At 32.4% G+C, this 24,940-nt stretch overlaps 1 protein-coding gene across 1 annotated transcript in view; it reads right to left on the bottom strand.

Annotated features, from left to right (window-relative positions):
• The window catches only part of Cnbd1 (cyclic nucleotide binding domain containing 1), a 482,897-nt gene that overhangs the window by 14,640 nt on the left and 443,317 nt on the right, over positions 1 to 24,940 (bottom strand). Inside the window, 1 exon segment of the mRNA XM_021255941.2 lies at positions 22,553 to 22,620. Coding sequence (XP_021111600.2) covers positions 22,553 to 22,620 — 68 coding nt within the window.

Raw genomic sequence — 24,940 nt, 5'->3', positions numbered from 1 at the left:
CATTAGTCTCTAATAGTTTTGTCATCACTGATATATAGTATAATTTTTAAAGTAGAATAAACATTCATATCTCCTCAAATTGATCATCTTTTTCTGATAAAAGAATTCAAATTCATTTCTTCTACCTTTTTGAAATACACAATACATAATTGCTATCTATAGTCACTCTATAGCAACAACACACCAAAACTTCTTACAACTGAATATAACTTAGCGTCCTCCTCATCCTTCTCTCCACTCCACTCTCCCCAGTATTTGGTAATCACCATTCTATGAAAATCTATGAGATCAACCTTTTTGTATTTCACATACAAGTGGAATTATGCAGTACTTGTCTTTCTGTCTCTAGTTTTGTTCACTGGGCACATTGATCTCTCTAATTCATGTCGTGGAAAAATGACAGGATTTCATCCAGTTTTACAGATGAATAATATTACAGTCATTTTTTATTCATTCATCATTTGTGAACACTTCGTTCATTTCCATTTCCTGACTATTATTGCTGTGGGATTTTCATGTAGAGAGAGGGATGCCGAAGTCTTTTTCCCAGGAAGCAACTTTATTCATGCCGGCACTGACAGCGGCTTCGTATCCAAAGGCTGAGTGGTGGACATGGTATAGTTACACCCTTTTATACAATTTTTGCATCTCTGTCTCCCTTACATGGGCATACAATAACATTTTATAGCCTGGTTGGGCATATGTTAACATTCTACAGCCTGGTTGGTTATGATATATTTTACAGAGTTACATCAGAACTACACATGCCTACATGGAGGCTGATATTGCTACACTGTAAAAAGTTATGAATTGTCCTCCAATAAACATAGAGATATAAGTATTTCTTTGACATACTGGCTTCATTTCTAACTTTAGAAAATTGTTATATATATTATTTTTGTCATGAGAAGTATTTGCTCATACCACATTCATAAATATCTTACGTTTAATTTTTTAAGTTTTATCATTCTGAGCTTTATGTTTAGATGCTTGATCTGCTTTCTTTTTTATAGAGTGAAAATTGAGGAAGATCATTCTTTCACAGAAATATTTGATTATAAAGATTACTCTTTATTGCTGAAGTGACTGATGTGTACTGTACAAAAGTCTTTGACTCTGTATGTACCAATGTGACCTTTTGCTGGTCATTGTAACTTTATTCTAAGACCTGAAATCAAGCCTATCTTTCAGCCTTATCATTTTTTAAGATTCTTGGCACTTTAGAGTAGCTTATTTAGTCATTTAATGCAATTTGTTTCAAGCAGAGAAAAATGTTGTTTTATAAATGTAAAACAAATCTTCCACAGATCAAATATATATCCCTAATCATTAGAAAAGCTTGAGATGTACCTATATAGCAAGTATAATAGTTGTCTGACAAACTAATGACAAAAAGAAGTACATTTTACAACTAAAAACTTTTTAAAAGTCTATTTTCCATCTATAGCATCCTTGCACAATTTAGAAAGAATTATATAATATCTGATTAATATGGTTAATTGTTCTGCTAGTAACCTATTTGGAGCAAAACCTGTTTTTCAGTTCCCTTGTATTTGGAATTCACATATATATTTATATATATATATATATATATTTACGTTTTTATATGTTTATGTGTATATATATATATTTGGAAAGTTTTCAAACCTAGAATCCCTAAATTTCTCCTCTTCTTCCCACACTCTAAATTCCTTTCTCTTTCACTCTTTCTGTAGTTTATACATCAAAGAAATATATAAATCTGAACATCACATTATTTGACCCACTTATTATTGGAATTTATATTTAATAACTAAGACTTTCTAAATGATTCGAATAACATGAAAATCATTAATATTCCCCATCACCTTCATATATATTGCTCATGGTAGAACATCAAATGTGCTTCTTTTTATCATCTTTCCAGACCACAAAGCATCTTGTCTTTTATAACTGATGCAATAAAATAGCTTTAGTGATTACTCTGTTACTAATATATCTTTCTTGCCTATCTCAAATAAGATTTAGCTTAAAAAATCCAGAAGATTGATAAACCACTGCCTTCTTGGATTTATCTGCCTCTTTTAATTGTCATTTGATATATTTCTGGGTTTTAGTGATTGCACCTAATTATTTAGTTTTAAGAACCACAGAGTTCCTATTTGACACCACATGCCAAAAAAGACAATGATGAATGAGATGTGTTTTATCTTTGAGAAATTCTTATCATAGTTGAAGATAAATGTCTTTTTCTTAAAATCAAATCAAAGGTAGTTAAAGTAGATATTTTATGTTTTTAATAATACTAATATTTTTTATGAGTTCTCTGATAGAGTTCAAAAAAATGTATGCCTTGTCTAATTGCTGTTAAAAATGATAGACTAAGGTCTATAATAAAACAAACTCCAATAGTATTTCTTTCTTTCTTAAGTCATATGCCAGTGTAGACTAACAGTGATGAGTGGTATTTCTCTTGGGAAGAGTCACTTGGAGATTCATGTTTTTCATAGTCATTCAGGGACCCAACAGCTTTCTGGCTAATGACTTTTCCATCCCAGAGGCTTCCCTATAGATTCTCATGAATGCAGACTCAATAAGAGGTGAAGGAGTGACTGTGAGTAGAGCAATCTAGCAATTACCGGGAAATCTGATAAATGTAATCTAGTGGCATTCTCGGGAGGAAAATGAAAAGAATCTAATGAACAACTAGCTAATCTCTGTCATATCACTGTTTCTAGATATTTTTCTCAATTGCAAAGATAGTTTATTGTTGAACAGACACAGGAAAATGGATAAAAATTATTTTGAATAAGTTCCATGTTAAAGAATGAATTATTTTTATAAAATGAAAACATGATTCACTTAAAAAAATAAGAGAAATTCTAAACAATATTAAGATATCAAAGTAACAAATCAGTCTTATTTTTTTTTTTGGTAGGTCATGGCTTTGTTATGATTTTATATAAGGAGTTTAAGGCAATTTTATACAATACGTATTTCCCTAAATTCCACTGAAATAACCTGAAGACATTATTTAATTTCAGTGCACTTACAAATTAGAAGGCATATGCACTAATGTATAGAGTAACTGAAGACACTGAAGGTACTACCATAAGATAGTAAATCTTAGTTAACTAATTTTATTCTTTCTATCTTTGGCTATATTTTTCCTACTTTCCATGTATGCCTTACATTTTTTTTTATTTTTACCAATATGTGCTTACAGGGCATAATTTTTATATTCCTTGCGTGGAGTTTGTACATGTACATAAAACATCTTAATTTTTTTAATCCCCCTTCTCCATTATATTTATGCCCAAAATGCTTCATATAATCAAAAGCATTTATTTTTGGCTTTGTTGTCAGTCTCCTTTGCCTAACTACATTGCTTGCTACTTTACTTCCTACTGTGTCCCCCACACTCAGACCACTGACTGGAACACACTAGCCATTTAACAAATATTTGAATAAGTATATATTAGGCAACAAAGGAATGTTCTTAAGTTTTGAAAAGAATTACGTGATGAGAAAAAAAGTAGTCTTACTTTCATTTGCCCAGGACCCACATTTATAAATGTTTTTCTGAAACTACTTTAAGAAAAAGGATAGACAGAAACTTAAGAGAAAAATAAAACATGGGGGAAAAAAACAAGATTAGATTCTGCTAATTTTTCTACAAAAATGAAAAATAAAGCATAAAAGGATGGTGACAATGTCATTTAACTAAAATAGCACTCAAGTATGAGTTGAAATATTAAAAAATAGAAACATTTTTTAAAATTCTAAATAAGAAAAATGTATATTGAAAGGCCCAAGAAATAAAGAAGTAAGAAAGAAATTTAAGGGTAAAAATAAATATTATCAAACATTAGAAATGTGGCTTTATAACATTAAAATTTTAAAAGGAATTATTGGTAAGAAAAAGAGAGGCAAAATTGAAGTATTTGTTCGTGCAGTGCACTGATATTCCAGACGATTTAAAAAACAACACTAGGTGAAATGTAAGTTAAAATAATGTATTGACATATGGGATTCACAGTACATGTTTATATTTCCAAAGTCATTTTTCAAAGATCAAATAATATTTATTGTGGTTTCTATATATAGATATCAGTAGAAATGTTGTGCTATAATTTGTGTTGAGAGGAAGAAAAATTAGGGGACAAGGACCTCAGACATTTCTTCATTAACCTTCATTTAATCTTTGAGGCATATGAGTCAAGATTTTGGAAAAAATTAACTATCTCGAGACAAAGCTGTTAAAGATGATGCATAAAAATGAATTTTTTGACACCTAAATTATTTCAAAACCCAAATAGAATAAAATATTTTCTAAAAAATTTATTGATTCATAGTTAGATGTATTATTTCTGTAGCAAATAACATAAATGCAATCTGTTAACAAAGTTTCCAAAATATGAAAGATATATGGCATAAAATGAAAATGTTTATTTTTTTTTCTTATATACTGCTCACTGACAGACACTGACAAGTTCAATATGCAAGTTGAAAGTGTGATAACAAAAAATAGGTTTTGAAAGATATGCTGTTAAATAATTTACTCATAAAGACATCAAAAAGATTTTGAGAAAGAATAATGTAATTTTATTGTTTGAAGGCAAGAAATCAAACCAATTCAATGTTTATTTTTATGAAGACATGTACTACTGGGTTATGACCCTTTTTGTACTTTGCTATATGGAACTGAGACCTAAATGTATAACCCGAACTAAGACATTCACTTCATTAAAAAAATCTCTTTTGTACTCTGATAGTTTTATATAAAACTTTGATTAAATTTTAACATAAAGTGACATTCTAAAATTTATGGTGGTCTCCATTTGTAACATGCAACAGTTGGGTCTAGATGACTTATATGCACCTCATGTAGCACCTAACCAGAAGTTAGAGGTATAAAGAGGAGGACGCTGCTTTTTCCTTAAACAACTTGCATTTTAGTAAATGGAAGAGGTCGTTATAAACAACTATTGAATGAAATTAAATTATATGCAAGGGACAGAAGCAGTGCAGAATAGGAATGAGAAGGGAGAACTGTTACAGCAGGTGTGTAGCATGAAGGGAAGGGTGCTGAAGACATAGGGCCAGGAAAGAAATTTCACAAGAACAAGATCTGAAAGACTCACCGGGATGACAACAGAAGAATGAAACCGAGGCCCCAAGTTGTGAAATCAGCTGATAGATTTAGAAAATTTCAATAAATTTGACAATAATAATATGAGAGTAAATGGTAAGAGAGGACTGAAAAGTTGACAAAGATAGCAGCATAGATGGGGATTTTCTAGCAAAGTCACTTGGACTTTAACCTGTAAGACATGGATATGAATGAAAGGATTTTAGAATTAATATGGGGTTAAAAGATGTTTAATAAAAATAATACAAGGCTTCCAAAATTATCTATAATTATTTATTAAATGTGATCTGAAGCAACATTGGCTCTTTATATATATTTATATTTAGCTGTAGCTCTTTCATCTGTAAAGGAGGTCAATATTTTATTTATTTAATAGGCATTTAATGGTTGTAGTATATTATCAAGGATAATAAAACTAAAAACCTTAAATCATCCTGTTATAGAATTTTGTAATGTAGTGATGGTGGAAACAGACATACAAGGTAAAACATTTCAAAAAACATGTGCATCAAAGGATTCAGAAGCAAATGGGAAGGATGATCATTGACTTCCAGGGTCAGCAAAGTCTTGCTGGTGAAAGTGACACTGGACTTTATTATGGATAAGTAAACATCACAAGTTGAAAAAAGAAAAAAGATATTCAAGATAGAGCACTGATATAATAGCCAACAGTAAGATAAGATGGTTTAAAGTGCTAAGTGAAATAAGGAGCAGAAGAAATGGGTCGGAGCCATTCTACATACTATTTTAGAAAAGGTATATTTATTCTGCATAAAGAATAGTCACTAGAAAAATAAAATCCATATAAGGCATCATGATCAACCTATTTATTTAAATGGATTACTTTAAGAAGACTACAGAGAATTGATCTGGAGGAGTGTCTTAGTCACATTTTAGTCGCTGAAACACCCAACACTCAAAAGTTAAAGTACAAGCAGTATATTTTGACTCACAGTTGCAGAGGTTTCAGTTCATGGTTGGCAGGATCAAATGCAGACATGACATGCTGGAAGGGTCTGCTGTGGAGGAAACCTGCTCACGTTATAGTAGCCAGGAAGCAGAACAAGAAGAGAGGAAATGTGAAGGGAGATTTGCTGACCTTTAGTGACCCACTTCCAACTGGGCCCCACCTCCAAACAGCAAGTCAGCCATAGGTCCCTGTCTTCTATCTACCTTTCAATATCCCTACCTCTTCACACATGAGTTTTTGGGGAAACATTCTAGATCTAAAACATAGTAAGAGATTAAAACCATTGGCTCTAAAATCAGACAATTGAGATTAGATAATATTTGTTCCTTCTTAGTCTCAATTTCCTTATTTGTAAAAAGGGAATAATAGCCATCTATAGGTCATTATGAATAACAAATGAAAATAAAATATATAAAACCTTAATATAGTTACCAGTTTTGCTAATGTATCAATGAAATGATCATACTTCAGGGAGATCAAATTTTATCATCATTCATTTCATTAAGTTATTATGTAGATTTATCATAAAATAAATTATAAAATCTACTAAGGGCATGGAATTGTCTCAGTTTTTGCAATCTATATTCTCATTCGCTAGAAATTATAATACAATATTATTAATGAAGGTCTACTTTAATATTTTGGTGAAGACTAAATGGCCCAGGCATTTAGCTCAGTGGTGCTGCCGCCTGCCTCACAAGTGCAGGGTCCCAAGTTTGATCCCCGGTGCAAAAAAAAAAAATTTAAAAAGACTAAATATAAAATCTTTAAATTGTGTAAGTTGTTTTCTGATATTTTAATACAACATTTATGAAAAATAAGGTACTGGATTTGGTTATTAATCTTTTCTGATGTGGTTTTGCCATTTTAATGATAATTTAAAGAATAAGCTTAGACTTACTTTGATAGAAGCATAACGAAATTTTATGTTTAAAATATCATTTTTGTTCTTCTGGCAACATTAAATTTTATTATTTTTGAGTATGGTATACATTATTACCCGTGAATATATATAATCAGGCTCTAGTACATATGTGAAGATGTTGAAACATTTAGTATTGTGTTTAATCTTGATCTGTAAGATGTAACCCTTCAGTGAATATTATATATCTATGTCTATGCCTACATCTACCTATATCTATATAGCTATACTTATAGCTATATAGATATATATGAAATACAATCAACTCTCTTTTAAAAAATATTCCATTTTCTATTAAAAAGCAAATGCTCATCAAACAACATTCTTTTCAGAACTAGATAATGCCTCTTCTAGAATCTGGAAAGGAAAAGAAAATAGAAGATAAATTTTCAACAATTTATGTACGTGACCAGGCAGTTTCTTTGAAGTCTGTGTTTTCCTGCATTTACATTCTCTTATAATTGTTAGCTTTATGTCTTCTCATAAACTATGTACCATCTTTGTTTAAAACTCATGTTTCCTATTGCAGGGGCAGGGGTCTCCATTCTCCTGCATTCCAGAACCTTGCTAAGTGGGGTTTTTTTATTGGTGCATTTTAGTTATACATAATGATAACATTCATCATAGGGAGTTTGTACCTGTATATGATATATTATTTTCTTCCCCATTCCCCTTCCCTCCCTGCAATTCCTGTTCCCCTTCTTACGTACAAAAGCTTTGTTTTCCTTTTTTGTCTTTGACCCTTCTTGGCATAAATTTGTCCTAATTATTTTGTGATTGGTCTTCTTGTAAATAATAAAAAATAATACACTAGAATCATGCATTAGAAACTAGAGAACCTGGTAATACAAGCTTTTGGCTGCAAAATATAAGCAGGTGGCCACACTTTATGAGATCTACTACCTTTGCCTGGCCCCTGCCTGGACTGACTCTTCTCCATTGAGATAGTCCAGATGTGACAGATGCATGAATCCCACTGATCTGATCTTTATCCTGGAGGAAATCCCAGAAGGTTCTGGCCAGAGCAAGGTGAAAGAAAGCAATTAGAGTTACATCATGCACAACTTGAAGTCCGGAAGCAATAATGAATTGCTTGCTTTGTGTGTTTATCATATATATATATATATCAACACCCATTGTGAAATGCCATGGGGCATATATATTATGAAAAATAAACAATATACTAGGAACTCAAGTTATTTTAAATTAACATATCAATTACAAAATACTCCACTGAACAGATGTCCCTTGTTTTCTGCCCAGAACATCAATGAACTTAAGTTCTGTCAGGTCAAGAAAAATAAAGTAATCCAACAGACTAAAGTTATTGGGGCTCTTAAAGGAATCTAGCTGATTTTACTCTTTGTGAACCATGCCACATAGAGGTTTAGAGATATATTTGAATTCTGAAACATACAATTACACTTAAATTACATTATTGCAAGTCACATGTTTTAAAGCCATTGAATAAGTATAACTGGAAAGGATAAGAAATACCAAAACTCTCCTATACACATATTCACAAATTTTTTTCCACATGAGATTATTTTTATGAAGTCCAGAATACATATCTTCCTACTTAAGAATCTCACTGGAATCATAGTGATAGTAGTAAGAGATTCATTTGTATAAAACTGAAGTCCTGAAAAATGTCACACCAAATTATATCCCTGTCTCTATTCCCATAAATTCTATCCTATTCTTTTCCTTGCAGTCATGTATTTTCCCTACTAAATTAATGCTTTGTGTAGTGCTCTAAGTATAGATAACCTCACCACTTCCTACCACTGCCATCTAGAAACTATCATAAAAGCTTACATAGCTTGCTGTAGTCTTCAAATAGAATCATTCCATTCTACTGTATAATTTCTACCCACAAAAATAGGTGTTCCTTTCTCTTGTCCTTTTGCTTTGGGTACAGCTGCATTGTAGCCCTACTTCAGTGGTTTAAAGAAATTTCAGGGTTGATTGCACTGATGATATAAGAAGTCTGTGGGTAGTGTGTCCAATTCACTGATGTAGGTAAGGAAAAATCCTTGCTGTCCTCTTGCTACATTATCTTTTTTGTATGTAGTATGCTCACAATATAGTCACTGCCTGTATTACATGCTAGAACAAAGGGCTGAAACCTTTCTTTTCTGGTATAATATCTATTTCTTCAAAGTCTAGTTCTTTACAGAGAACACCTCTGAACATTTCACTGACTAGTACTATATCACTTGATTACCTGTAGATGTAATAGAGTGTGTGAGATTAATATTTTAAAATTTCAAAATCTATAGAACAAACTGAAAATGTGGGCATGCAAGTGACTCACAATGTCTCCCCAACTACTATAAAATCTGGCAATTTGGTTGTTATATCACAGGTAATGATGCTAGTGGTGATAAAGTTTGTCCTTTGAAAAAAGGGATTATAGCTTTAATAATTTATTCTTTATGTCAGGAAAATTTTAAGATACTATTTACTGAATGAAAAAATCCAAAAAAAGACAAAATACTTTGTTGAAATTCCAGGCTTGATATGAGAAACCAAAGGTCTAGAGACTAGAAGAGGGCAATGTGAAAATAGACCAGTGTTGATTAAATCAGGGTGAAAAATCACAAGGTCTACATGGACTAGGAAAAAATGATTAAATTCTTCCCAGATCATAGTAACATCATTAGGAGCTTCAATAATATTTTATACACAAGGACAATGATTTAATTTCTTATGAATGATTAATAAATTACCAAATTTTTTGGTAAAGTATTGTTACATTTGCTGGCAGCAGAATTCCAATAGCTTCCCTAGGCTGAATAAACTGAAAACAGGTATCAGCAGGGCCTCAGTCTGTTCATAAACTCCATGAGAGTAACCATTTGCCTGCCTCTTTCCAATTCTACAGGCTCTCCTTATCAAAAGATACGGTTTTCGGCTCCATGTCGCATTGCTTTTTCTCACTTTGGTTCCATTGTCTCATGATCTCCTTTCTCTTCCGTCCTTAAATCTCCTTTTTATAAGGAACATTATTATCTTTAAGACTCATTCAGATATTGGCCTTAATATAGGTTGTAAAAGAACCAAAATATTTAATAGATAAAATATAAATAATATATCAGAAAACAGAAATTTAAAAAATAAATATATAATTCTACATATAGACTTAAACATAAACTAGAAGAACAAAACGTGAATTAGTAAAGGAAGATATATCAACAGAAAAACATTCTAGTCTCAGTGCAGAAGATAAACAGCATAATTTTTTTTAAAAAAGCTTATTTGTTATAACAAAATAGTAAGTAGTTCTATTAATATATTTGTCATCAAACTCCCAAAATGAGAACAGAAAATATTGAAAGATAAACATTTTGAAAAATTATTGGCAGACAATTTCCCAACACTAGCCAAAATATTAAATCATAGATTGAAGAATCTCATTGGGTCAATTTTTTCTTCTATTTATAGACAGGTGTAAACAATTGTGTGTAAGTTGTACAAATGTAGGTATCTAGGAACATTCTCAAAAGAGTTAAAGATATCGTACCACAATGATGTATGCATATCCATGATTATAGCAGCAAAATTCATAATAGCTAAATCTTGGAAGCAACCTATATGTCCTTCAACAGATGAACAGATAAAGAAAATGTGGTATTTAAACTCAATGAAGTACTATGCTGCCATAAAGAAGGATAAAAGTGAGTCATTTGTAGAAATATGGATGCACCATAAGACCATAATGTTAATTGAAGTAAATCAGACACACAAGCTTAAATATAGCATGGTTTCTTTTATATGAAAAGATTAATATACAAATAAAGTACAAAATAAAAGACATATAGAAGGAAAAAAGAGAGACATAAAAAAGTTGTTGTACTCCAGGCAGACAATGTATCTAAAAATGTAACTTCACTTAGTACAATTGTCTTACATGTTTTATATGTTTTGTTCTATTACTCTGGTTTTAATCTGTATATATGATAATTAACTTTATAAAGTCCTATTTGATAACTAAATGAATTTGATGCTGGCAAAATAAAAGGGGATATAGGGAAGGGAAAAAAGAATTGAGATGTGTTGTATACATGTACCAATTTCTTGCAATGAATGAAATTATTATTTACTCCAAACATGTACTAATAAAATTTTTGAAAAATCATATGTATTGAGTATAGGATTGGATAAAAATCTAAGGAAAAATTTTAAAACTAGTCAGAGAATAAACATCTCTTTCCTTCAAAAAAGAACAAAAACCTTACATCTGATTATTCTAATGCAACATGGAAGCCAAAAGAAAAGCAAATAAATGGATGAATTTTTTTTTGAAAAGCACAGTTCACAAAAACTGACATTAAAGACATTTAAAAATATATGCAATCTATATTTATTACAGAATTTAATCTATTGTTCATGGCCTTGGTTTCTCAATTGAATTTTATTGAAATTTGTATAAATAAATGCCATAATTCTCTCTCACCAAGAGGGTATGTTCCATGGGTGATGACTGAAACAACAGAGAGTACTAAAACTACATATATTATGTTTTTTACAATGAACACACAATAACTATGAGGTTCAAATTATAAATTAGGCACAGTAAGGGATTAACAACAATATTCATAAGTAATAATAAAATAAAACATTTATAATAATAGAGGGTACGGGCTGGGGATTTAGCTCAGTGGTGCCACCACCTGCCTCACAAGCGCAAGGTCCTGAGTTCAATCCCTGGTACAAAAACAATAATAATATATGGTAGCAAAAATGTCAATATCACTACTCATGTTTTGGGGCTAATAAGAGGTAAGGCAAGGTAACAAATGTAAAGCAAATTAAAAACAAAGCAGAATAAAGTATACTACAGAGCTATCATGATTGAAACACCATGGAACTAGCACAAAAACAGGCATGTGGATCAATGGAACTGAATAGAGGAAGCAGAAACAACCCCAGGCACATTTAGCTACATGATCTTTGACAAAGGAGCCAAAAACATATACTTCAGGAAAGATAGCTTGTGTAATAAATGTTATTAAGAAAATTGGATATCCACATGCAGGAGAATGAGTCTAGAACCATACATTTCACCATGTACTAAAATCGATCAAATATATAATTGTTCAAACAGAAACACAAAATTTTATGGAAGACAAAAATAGGTAAATTTTTGAAGACATAGATGTAGGCAATGATATTCTGAACAAATGCCAATGACACAAGATATAATACCAAACATCAGCAAATATAATAATATCAAATTACAAAGCTTCTGCACAACAAAAGAAACAACCAACAGAATGAAGAGACAGACTAATGAATGGGTAAAATTTTGTTGCTATTCCTCAGATAGAGTACTGACATATTGAACTCAAAAATAAATTAGACTTTCCAAAATTAAAGACCCAATCAAAAAATGGGCAACTGAAATGAATAGACATTTCTCAGGAGAAGAAATACAAATGGGCAATAAATACATGAAAAATGTTCAACATCTCTGATCAGTAGACAAATCCAAATCAAAACTAAATTGAGATACCATCTTACCCCAGAGAAAATGGCTATCATTTAAAAAAGTCAAATAATAACAAATGGTGGTAAGGATGTATGGAAAGGGAACACTTCTACATTGCTGGTAGGAATATAAACTAGTACAACCACTATGAAATCGCTGTGAAGATTCCTAAAAAACTAAAAATAGAAATTCCATTTCACCTAGTTATCCTCCATCTAAATATCTTCTCAAAACAATGAAAGTCATTATATTAAAGGAATACATGCATACATACGTTTTAGTAGGACAATTGATAATAGCTAGCTCTTGGAAACAGTGTATATGTCCTTCAGAGATGAATGAATAAAGAAAATGGAATATATATATATATATATATATATATATATATATCGACAATACTCTGTCATAAACACAAACTTTAGGTGTTCATCGTCAAATGGATACAACTTGAGAATATATAATGTTGGTTGAAATAAGTCAGACATATAGCATAAAAATTGCATGATTTCCTTTATTGATAAATTCTCATATTTTTTATATGAGAAATTCTCAATCAGAGAAAGAGAGAGACAGCACAGAATAGAAGATGGATAAATAGAAAGCAAGGAGAACTCCAAATAATTCTCCAAACTATTCTTGTGTTTCAAAATGTTTTAACATATATGTTAATTTGCTCCATTCATACTATTAGCTTCTCTTAGTTCATTGAAGAGAAATCATGGTGCTTTTACCTATTTGTTTCTTCTTGGTAAGAAAGGGTTTTTTTGTTTGTTTTGTTTTGTCTATGAATTATACTCTGAGTAACATGTTGGTCATTCTTTTAATATTCTGATACATGGTGTAGTAATGTTTATTATACTCTAATTTTTTTGTTATACTCTAATTTTTTTGTTATAAAATTTTGTTTTATTTTTTCTTGGCAGGAGGAAGAGTGATTTCTCGTATTTTCTTAATACCTACTTGTATTACACTATGTTAATCTTGGGCCGGGTATTTAGCTCAGTGGTGTAGCTGCCTGAACCACAAGTTCAAGGACCCGAGTTTAATCCCAGGTACCAAAAAAAAAATTATGCTAATCTTGAAAATGAAAAAAACAAAAACAAAAACATTTGTCATTATCCACAAATGATATGATTGTATTCATCAAAATAAATGTATATATAAGGTGATATTTTATATTACATATTTATTTAGTTTTAAATTTATCTTATATTTTAGTTAGTTTATGTTATATATGATGAGATTTATAATGGTTCATAGCTGTTACCAGTTCACATAAAATAATTGGACTATATACTTAAGAACTGTGTAGTGTTATTATATGCATATTATGCTACTATAAAAATGTCTACAAGAAAATTTTGAAAGATGAGTTTCACAAACTATAGTGATATTTCATGATATTTTCCAGAATTACTGTAGAAGCTACTTAGTTAATGTATAGAATTATTTTTATGAGGTTAATTAGCAAATTCTACCACCTCATCTCTCTCAAAGTCTCTTTCCTTCATGTCTTTCTCATTCTTTTTTTTCTACATACATATATATATATATTTGTGTGTGTGCATAGGTACAAATATTAATGAGTCATTATACAATTAAATACTGAATTGAATAGTTTAATGGAAGATCTAAAAGTAGCTAGCTAATGGTTTTTACATGTATCACCATGTAAAACCATATAAAATAAACCAAATAAATGATGGAAGTATTCAGACTTTTGTTAGTTTCTAAATACAGGGTATAATCTTCTGAAGTATGAAGAAAATAATGAGTGTAATGTGGAATTTTATTCTTAGGGAGGGAATCATATCTTTCCTTAAAATTGAAGACTTTGATCTTGAAAATAAATGTATGGCTATTAGAAAGCCACCACATAATGCAGAAATGATAAGCATTGAATTACAATAGTGTAACTAAAAATATAACTTGTCATGTATCAACTTGTCAACTTACATCTGTAGAATTAAAAATAGCTTATATGATGACTTTAATTTCCTACTCTATGGCGTTAAAACAATCACTGTTCAGATTTTTGGATAATTAGTTCTCAGGGGGTTGTCATTAAATGTAAGGGGCATAGCTTTAGTAAATCTCTCCATTATTCTGTTAAATGCAGATTGAATCATTTGTAGATAATTTATTTAAGAATATAGTTGGAAAAGTCTAGCAACATTAATGACACAATCAAATAACAGAAATAAATTGCTAAATTTGTATTTATCCACTGTATTTCATCAACAATAACATAATGCACCCTAACCACTTCTATACATGGTATTTTGTAAACACAAATTCAGGATCATGACTCATTTCAAAAATTAACTCCTGTTAAAATAATAGAAAATCTCAAACTTCTTTATTGTTTTAGATTTATGCAAAAGTAGTTGTTCCAATCAGTGAAATAACTTTATAAAATTTGAAAACCTGTTTTCACAAGAATAAATCATAGTCAAGTTCTACAAATTTCCCTATATTATTTTTTCTCATAGAGAACTGTGATTAAAAACAAGCTCTTCTCAATAATTATGCATGAAAAGAAAAAAAACATTAAATCAAGAGAGTCATTTTAAGAGGTCATAACATTTGTTAAAAATAGAACCAGAGCAATCATCATATTGTAATGTAAAATTTACTTTTTACATATTAAATGTTATTTTCATAGTTGATTTGGTAGAAATATAAAGCAGGCAGTCACAGATCTTTTGAAAATTCCTCTGTGTTTCTAGATGTTATCCATATTAGTCTTGGAGATCATTTCAGTGCAAACTAAAATTTAAAAAGTATGTATCACTGTTATGGATAATCCCTTGCAATCTTAATGTTTATAACTAGCAATGTAATAGAATAAATTTACTACATTAAACAATTAAATTAAATACTAGTCTTTTGGATCTATTCAGAAGGTATTTGAGGAGCCAGTCCCAGACCCTGGAAGGAAGCTCCAATGCTGCCATCCCAAGCTCCTAGGGCAGAGAAGTTGAGGCAGTCCCAGCACCCAGAAGGAAGCTCCCCCACCACCATCCCAAGCTCCTAGGACAGAAAGGTGAGCCAGGCCCAGAACCTGGAAGGAAGCTCCCCTGTCTCCATCCCAAGCTCCTAGGGCAGAGAAGGTGAGCTGGTCCCAGCACCCGGAAGGAAGCTCCCCTGCTGCCACCCCAAGCTCCTAGGGCAGAGAAAGTGAGCCACTCGGGAACCAGAAGCAAACCCCCCAGGGAAATGAGAAGACACATAAACAAGCCAAAAAAACAGACTTCTGGATCACCTACAGCAACCCCAAAGGGAAATGAGATGGAACAATCTGATACTCGACCACCTGGACTCTCTGAACTGGCAACAAAAAAGGATCTGGGAAAAATGAAATCAGAAATAATTTCCCAGATAACGGCAAAGATTGTGCTCATGGTGCAAGATATGATTAATAAATCTAGAGAGGACACAGATAAAAAAATAGAGGATCTGAGGAACATGATGGAATCTCAACATAGGAAACAAATGGAATCCATAAAACAGATGCAAACAGATTTCCAGGAGATTAAAAACTCCATTGAAAGTCTGCGCAGCAGAATGAACCAATGTGAGGATAGAATTTCAGATATAGAAGAAAGGATTGCAATTAGTGACCAGGAAAAGAAAAATTACTTTAAAATTTTAAGGAACATGAGAAATCAATCCAGCAGCTGCTAGAGGATGCAAAGAAGAATAACATAAGACTGACTGGAGTCAATGAAGAAAGAGGAGAGAGCGCAGATGACAGAAAAAAACTTTTCACAGAAGTGATAGCAGAAAGCTTCCAAGCAGGGGAAAAGAACTTCACATACAGATAAGTGAGGCATATAGAACTCCAGCTAGCCTTGATCAAAAAAATCTACACATAGGCACATAATAGTTAGGATTCCAGAAATCCAACAGAAGAACAAAATTCTACAAGCAGTGAGAGAAAAGAAACAAATCACATACAAAGAAAAGCCCATCAGAATCACAGCAGACTCCTCAATGCAAACCCTCAAGGCAAGAAAAACTTGGAGTGATGTATTTCAAGGCCTAAAGGAAAACAGCCTCCAACCCAGATTGATGTATCCTGCAAAACTATCTTCCAAAATTGATGGAGAAATAAGATACTTTCACTATAAAGAGCACTTCAGGGTCTTCATGAATACCAAACTGGCACTCCAAAAAAATTAGACAATACCCTAGGAAAAGACAATGAGGATCACAACCACAGGAAACTCAGCAGAATGAATCCATTGGGTGTGACAAATTAAATGCAAAGGGGAAGAATCCAACAAAAAGAAAAAGTCATGACAAGGCTTTTAAAACTTTTAACTTCATCTCCCTAAGGAGTGTATAATTCAATCTTGTTACTGTACTGATTAGTATTTGTCTAATTCTAGAGTTGCACACTTTTCCTTGTGCTATATTGGCTATTTATCATCTTCTTATGTCTACTTTTTAATTGGGTTGTCTATTAATGAGCTGTAAGAGTTCTTTATATATTCTGGTCATAGGTTATATGCATTGTAAATATGGTCTGTTTAAGGACTACTTTTCATTTTAATGATGTCATTTAAAGTTCTAAATTTTGTTGGAATCACATTATCAATTTTTTTCTTTTATATATCATGTCTTTTGTATCCTAGGTAGTTCTTGCCTACCCTGAATTCATGAACATTTTTCATTATAATGTCTTCTTAAAGTTTTATACTTTTAGGCTTTCATATTTAGGTTCACAGATCCCTTCAAGTTATTTTCATGTATGGAAATAAAAGGGTTGAGGTTAATTTTTTTTATATACAGATACCAGGTGTTCTAGTGCCATTTGCTGAAAACACTATCTCTTCCTCGGCTCTTGAATCAAGTTTATATTCTATAAAATGCTAATGTTAAATAATCTTTCAAAACTCCATGGACTGTATATGTGTGGTTCTATTTCTAGATTCTCTGTTTTATTCCAATGATCTATATGTCTTTCCTTACACCAACACTGCCTTGATTACTGTAGCTTTAGAGGAAGTCTTAAAATTAGGTACTAAATGTCTTCCAACACTGTTTTTTGTCTTTTTTTAACTTTTCTAGGTCATTTGTACTCCTACATAACTTTTAAATTTCAATATCCAATTCTTCATTTATAGCAAGTATACACAGACCTCAATTTTTATATATACCTTGTGTTTTCTAATCCTGCTAAATTCAAATACAAGTTCTAGGGGTTCCTAGAGATTTCTTAGTATTTTCTCTGCAGATGATCATTTCATCTACATATAAAGATTTTACTTCTACCTTGCCAATCCTATCCTAATTGTGTCATTTTATTGCCAGACTACTTTGGTTGGGCCTAGGTTTCAAAGTTTAATGGACAGATGAAGAGGAAGCATATCTGCCCTTGTTCCCCACCTTAAGGAGAAAGCATTGTATCTTCTCCATTCATATAAGGCATTCTCACTGGAAGTATGGAGCACATGTCTTTAATCTGTTGAGAAGGTTCTGTTCTACTTCTAGTCTGCTGATAGTTTTTACCATGAACAGCTGTAGAATTTAGTCCAGTACTTTTTCTCCAACTAGTGACAGGATCATATGGCTTTTTCCTTTCCTCTGTTAAAATGATGACTTTTGGGGGATGGATCTTCCAATGCTGAACCAACACTGTCATTCTGATAACAAAACCACTTTCTACATCCTGCCAGATCTGACTTCTAATAGTTTGTTTTGTTAAACAAATTTCTATCTATGTTCATACTTTTTTCTTCTACTATCTTTATCCAGTTTTAGGATTAGCACCATGTTGATTTCCTAAAATGAGGGGAGAAGTGTTCCTTCTTTTTTCTGCTTTAATTGTTTGATATAATTTATCAGATAAAATGTATATGAGCCTGCTATTGTCATATAGGTAGGTTTTCAAGCTAGGAATATACTTTCTTTAATAGGTGCTATTCAAATTTTACATTTCCTCCAGAGTTAGTTTCATTAATTTGTCTTCCAAGGTACTTCTTAGAAGTTGTCAAATTTATTTCAAAAAAGATTTTTGTAATGTGCTTTCTATATCCTTTTAAATTCCATAAAATCTGTGGTAATGTCTCCTAGATCTTGATATAGTAATTTAAAAATGTATAATTGATATTGTGTAATAGGAAGAAAAGGTCTATAGCAGCAGGGGAAGAGGGAGGGGTAGGGGAAAGGAAAAAAGGGAAAAGAAAAAAATATGAGAAAAGGAAAAAAATGGAAACAAAGTCTTTGCAAACAGGGAAGGGTAGAGGGGGTGAAGGGAGGGCAGAGGAAGGGGAAAAAGTAAGAACCAAGATACTCATGTAATGGTACAAGAGCCCAATGATGAATATAACTGTATTTTATACCTAAAATGTACCAATAAACTTAATCGGAAAAAAATTTTTGAAAATCATAGCAGATTATTTGATAGTTATTAATAAATCTAAACCCAAAGGGACAGAATACTGATAAGGCAACCATAAATAAGAGGATGAATTAGTAGGATTTGCTCCACCAAAAATAATTACAAAAGGCCTTAAAAATTAAGACATTTTAGCATTGATGTAAAAAGGACAAATGCAGCTATTTTATAAAAATAGAGGATGCATAGACTAATACATGTATAGTCACTAGATTTATAACAATGGAGGCAATGCAATTCAGTGGACAGAGAAAGGACTTTTCAATTACAATGGGCTAAGAAAAATGGATATTCATTTTTTAAAATGACCTTAAATTCATGTCATACAGAACAGTCAATTTCCAATTGATAGTAGAGTAAGTATTAAAAGAAAATAGTTTAAGAGTAATCAGTTTGAGCTGGTGAGGGGAAATTAGGTCTTATTTGTAATGGTGACTCTTGTGGCACGGCACATTAAATTTTGGCTTTTTTAAAATATTCAGCTATTCTAGAGATGAAATTAAGCTATGTCTGAAATACAGCATTTTCATAAACTACTCAAAATAATTCCATGTCTATGGAAAAATTCTGATCAGCACGAATAAAGTGCATGCAAGTTCCAAATGCATGTTATTCATATATAAGATACTCATATATATGATCTGATTCTTTAATTTTGATAGCCAGAATATTGTTAAGAAAGTAACACTAGTTTGTGTGAAATACCAGAATAGATGTCCCTGAGGAGCAAAATTAAAAGCAGCTTGAGGACTGTCACAAAACAACATAGTGACAAATACTGAATTAAAAATGAACACTTGCATGATCATTAACACATTGGTAGAATAACGTGTGTTTCATTTTATTTTTCCTGTGTGTAAGACACAGATGTGGGTGGCTAAGTATATAGCATCTGTTCTTGCCTCCACTAAACTGGAAGATAGAGTAGGCACTTTCTGCCATTCAGCATAAAAAAAAAATCTGTTCATATAAAAATCATTGGGGGAAAAATGGATGATTTAAAGAGAAAACAATTTACTTCTAATCTGACACTTCACCCCACTTAAAAGTTTAATTAGAAAGGACTGTTTTCATCTAAATCTCTCTCTGTGGACACAACCTGCATTCTAGGATTTTCTCCCTGCTGCAATTTGCTTTTTCTGCTGCCTTTCAAATGTCCACTTCCTAAAACATGCATTACATTCCCCATTATATCTGGACCCCTGGGAAGTATATTCCAGATTTCTTCTTAGTTTCAGCAAGTTAATCAGCCCTTTCAAGTACTTCCTATCCCCCACCAATCTCCGTTAACAGCATTCACTCTCTCGTTGATATATTCCTTACAGAAATACGTGCATTCCTTTCTCTACTAAAAACTAAAACTCTTTTGCTGGGCACGGTGGTGCTAGTTTATAATCCCAGATCTCTAGGATACTGAGGCAGAAGAATTGGAAATTCAAGCCTAGTTTGGACATCTTAGTCACTTAGCTAGACCTTGTCTCAAAATTAAAAAAAAAATAAGAAAAGTACTGAGTATGTAGCTCATCATAAAGGCTCTGAGCTCAATTCCAGGCACCAGGAAAAAAAAAAAAAAAAGGCGAATGCAGCACCAAAGATTTACCTGTCATAGGCAGGGCTCATCTGACTCTTGGTTTAAACACCTTTCTTCAATGAGACTGAAGAGATTTCTCTATGTCTTGTCTTGTCTTATTTATTTATTTATTTATTTATTTATTTATCTATTTGGTACCAGGGATGAAGCTCGGGACATTGCGCTTTCGAGGCGCAAACACTAAGCTATATCCCCAGCCTCTATGTCTTCTTTTGAGGTACTATTTACCATGCCAGCCTAAAGGCTTAGCTCTAAAAAGTATAACTACCCTCAAGTACAGACTTGTCCCATTCTGTCCAGCAAGGCAAAGTTCCACATATGTCGGCAGAAGTCAGTCAGAAGGGTTTAATTTCAGGGACTCTGCAGGTATTATATGTACTACCAGTAGCATCAAAGCTTGCAAATGCTCATCTCATAATATTCTGTTTCCATGAGGTAACATTTCAACCACCACTGTGGACTGTCAGTCAGCAACCATGGTGAGGAAGCACTCATCTCACTTTCATCATCTTGACTTAATCCAAAGTACAGCTCAAAATTGTATCGTAATCCCCAAATCCCAGGTGATTTCTCAAAATATAATGAACATACTGATGGCGAGGTGGGTGGAGGACACAACACGTGCTCAGATTTAACCATAAGGAAACACTGGAAGTGTCAGTGGAAGTCATGGATTTCACTAAGGATTCTCTTGCAGACAGAGCAGAGAGCTAACGTTTAGCACCACATATAAAAATTTCCCTCTAGTTACTGCTGTTTCTCAAAGACCATACTTGGTTAAACTGTCAGTCTATTTCTCTCTGACTTCTCTACCATTTCCTCAAATCACAGTTCACAGTGCCACTTTTTACAAACCCCAAGTCCACACATGTGGCTGGAGGGATGTTTAGGTCATTTGCATTCTGCCTTCTTTTCACGAAGAGCAATATCATCAGGACACCAGGGCTTCTATAGGTCCCTCTACAGTGCTATTGACTTGAATGTTCTCCTTATTTTTTATTATATCATGAACTTGATCAAAGTTTTAATCACATTCTTAGTAGAATTTATTTAAAAAATCTAGTATGGACTAAAGCATAGTGGTTCTTTAGAACTCTGCAAAAAAATATAAATTGTACAGAGATTTACACAAGGTACATTTATCCTAGCTATTAAGAAATATTTTATTCACATAAAATTCATTTATTCACATAAAATGGACATGTTACAACTAAAAATGTCCCACAGTCATTGAAACAGTCCTTGAAATGTTTGTGTTCCTCTTTTAAAATATAGAATTCTTTTTTTTTGTATATCCTTTTATTGGTACATTTTAGGTATACAACATAATGACATTCATCATTGGAGATATGCACCTTTACATAATCTCTCTTGGTTCTTATTTTTCCCCCTTCTCCTACCCTCCCTTCAACCCCTCCATCCCTCCCTATTTACAAAGACTTTGTTTCCTTTTTTTCATTTTCTCATATTAATTCCACTCCCCTCTTTCCTTTCCCCTACCCCTCCCACTTCCCCCTCCCATTTGCCCCTTTTCTTCCTATTTCACATTGTCTATCATATCTTTTAGTCCTTATAAATAAGGACACTTTCAGTTTCTCACACTAGAGAAACTATTTGGTATTTACACATGTGTGTCCTGTTTATTTCACTTAAGAGTATCATCTCAATGTGCATCCATTTAGTAATAAATGTCTCTAATTTATCATTTTTGATGGCTAAGTAGTTCTCCATTTTATAAAAATACAAATTTTTTTTAAGTAAGGGTTCTTACAGGTATTCTTTTGTGGAGACAGGCTATAAAAGTATCACATAGTCTAATATCTATGTAACCACATTTGTTTCCACAAGTAAAATTAAAACACATAAGTGGGTGACTTATTATGTTTTATAAATTTCCTTTTCATTTCCTAGAGAATATATAATATTACCGACAGACACTTTACTAGGAAGACCAGTAGGCACTAAAATACAATAAATGCTTGCTTGTATTTAATTACCCTGATTAGTGAAATTATTATAATTTGAACATTTTGCTTACATCTGTCAGATGGCCAAAAGTTGGTTTAGCTGTTTGAAGCATAAGTTTCTGGGTCACTTCATCTAATTCTAGAAAAAAATATTATATCATTAAAAACAATTTTTAAAGGTAAGCAAAAACTAGAGAAGTTGCTAATCTTTATAAGTTTAGAAAAACAGCAACTAAATTGGATTCCCCCAATAATAAAGCTGATTCATAGAACTTCTTCTAAGATTCACATTTACGTAAACCAGATTATCCCAGAGAATTTGAGCACAGTTGATTCAATCTAATTGGCGCAATATCCAGGTCAATAATCAGAAATTGGAAATTAGTACTTAACCTGTAGCAGATCTTATTGCTTGCACCCTATTAGAGGACTCCACGGCCATATCCTTGGCAAGATCACTTTTTATGATAGACCCTAACAATACTACATAATTGCTTTTTTAAGAATCTCATGCTCCTAAATACCTAATATATGACTCAAACCATCAGCACGCACATAATTTATCATTCAACTGTGGGCACCTTTGAGGAAAATGAGGATATATTCATAATTCTGACTGGACAACATAGGTACACCAGATTACCCTCCACACACCTGAACAAAAGAGCTTAGAAAGAAGTGTTCTGAGAGTCTTATGGGAAAGTACAGATTGCAGAACACAGTAGCCACCTAGTGGGCCTACTGCTCTCTATGTTTTAGACGTAAAGCATCTTGAATAGATGAACAGGTAAGAAGGAGGACTACAGCCAACCCACTGAAGTCAGCTGAGCAAAAGCACAGAACCAGGATCTTCGCTGACATGATTAAATAGTTTGCTATGCTTAAGTAACATCAGGAATACCTTCATTTTTTAATTAGATCTTTTCTGACTTGCACAGAAACATTCTAAATAATATTTCATAAATAGGAATATGATATTTTACGTAAAACCCATTCACATATTGCTCAGGCCTTTGAGGGGGGATGGTTGAACTCAGGACCTTGCACTTGCCAGGCAGGTGCAGAGCCCCTGAGCCACATCCCCAGACCCATTTTTATCACTTTTTCCCTCTTAGGCTTGAAGAATCTTCAAGCTCTCTTTTTTCTTCAATTTCCAATAAGTGATGAATCCCCTAATATTTTAGTGTAAAACTATCAGTTTATTCCACATTATATAATGTAAAAAAACTTATTAACCATTCTTTGCTCTCCCTAAAATCAATATTCATAAAAAATCAACAACTTCACATTTTGAAAATTTATATTTGCTGTTCTACATAACAGAACTTAAAATGAAGTGCAAAGCAGAAGTATTTTATAGTTCAAACTTTTGATTATGCTTAGAATATATTAACATCAGCTAAAGAAAAAAAGATGTATGTTTAAATAGGACATAAAAAACAAAGCAGAAGATTCTCAGGAGATAGTCTAATGGAAAGTGAGTTGAGACTAGGTGTATTGGGAACCAAGGGTGAGATCGCTGTACTCTGAGAATGTGCGGCATTGTTACGCTGTGGCTTTTGCTTCCCTGTGGTATCACGTGCTCACTTCCTCTCTCTCTCTCTCTCTCCTCTTTGATTTACCATCCAATAAAGGGATCCCAATTGAAGTTTGCACCACGTTGTAATTCAAGAAACTACCACTTGGCTCTAGCATTTTTTAAGAAATGATGCCTGGGGCTGGGGATTTAGCTCAGTGGCAACATGCCTGCCTTGCAAGCGTAAGGTCCTGAGTTTGACTGACCCCTGGTACCAGAAAAAAGAAAAAAAAAAAAAAAGAGAAATGATGCCTGATTTGTCATTACCTATAAAACTATTTGTATTAGATTAAGGATATAAATCTGAACCAATCATTCAATTTAAGGAGCTCTCTTTTCTGAAGTCTGTGAGTGGAACACAAAAATGACACTGTTTGATGCAAAAAAGAAGTCAAACAATTCAAATTTCATCACACATATTAAGTGCCAAGCCCCATCCCAGACACCTTTCATGTTATGGCATGCAGTCCTCATCATGAATTCTGTGTGATCTTGCCTCACATTTGACATCTCAAAACTTTAGCAATTAGCATTGACAAGCTTTCAGGCAAAGTTTATCTGTTTGATGAAAAGGTAAAAATGTATAATTACCTCGTTCCAAGTTATAGATATGCTTCTGTTACTATTTTTAGCTAACAATAAGGTACAGTGAGAATTGTATAAATTTGGGTTGATTTGATGGTTGTAAAGTGTAGGAATATATATAACTTTCTGGTGATAAATTTTAACATTATTATTCCTGTTGGTTATTCCCACTAACTTTGTATTATCTAGATCATGATGTTATATTTAATAATTTAGAAAGCCTAACAATTTATATCATTGAAAAGGATATGCAGGTAAATCAAAATAAGGATTTCATTTGTGATGCAACTAAATTATT

Source organism: Heterocephalus glaber, unplaced genomic scaffold (genome assembly GCF_053883595.1).
Source record: "Heterocephalus glaber isolate CG9 unplaced genomic scaffold, H.glaber_assembly_v1.0 deba00001553, whole genome shotgun sequence".
Classification (NCBI taxonomy): Eukaryota; Metazoa; Chordata; class Mammalia; order Rodentia; family Bathyergidae; genus Heterocephalus; species Heterocephalus glaber.
This window is presented reverse-complemented; position numbering and strand designations above follow the sequence as displayed.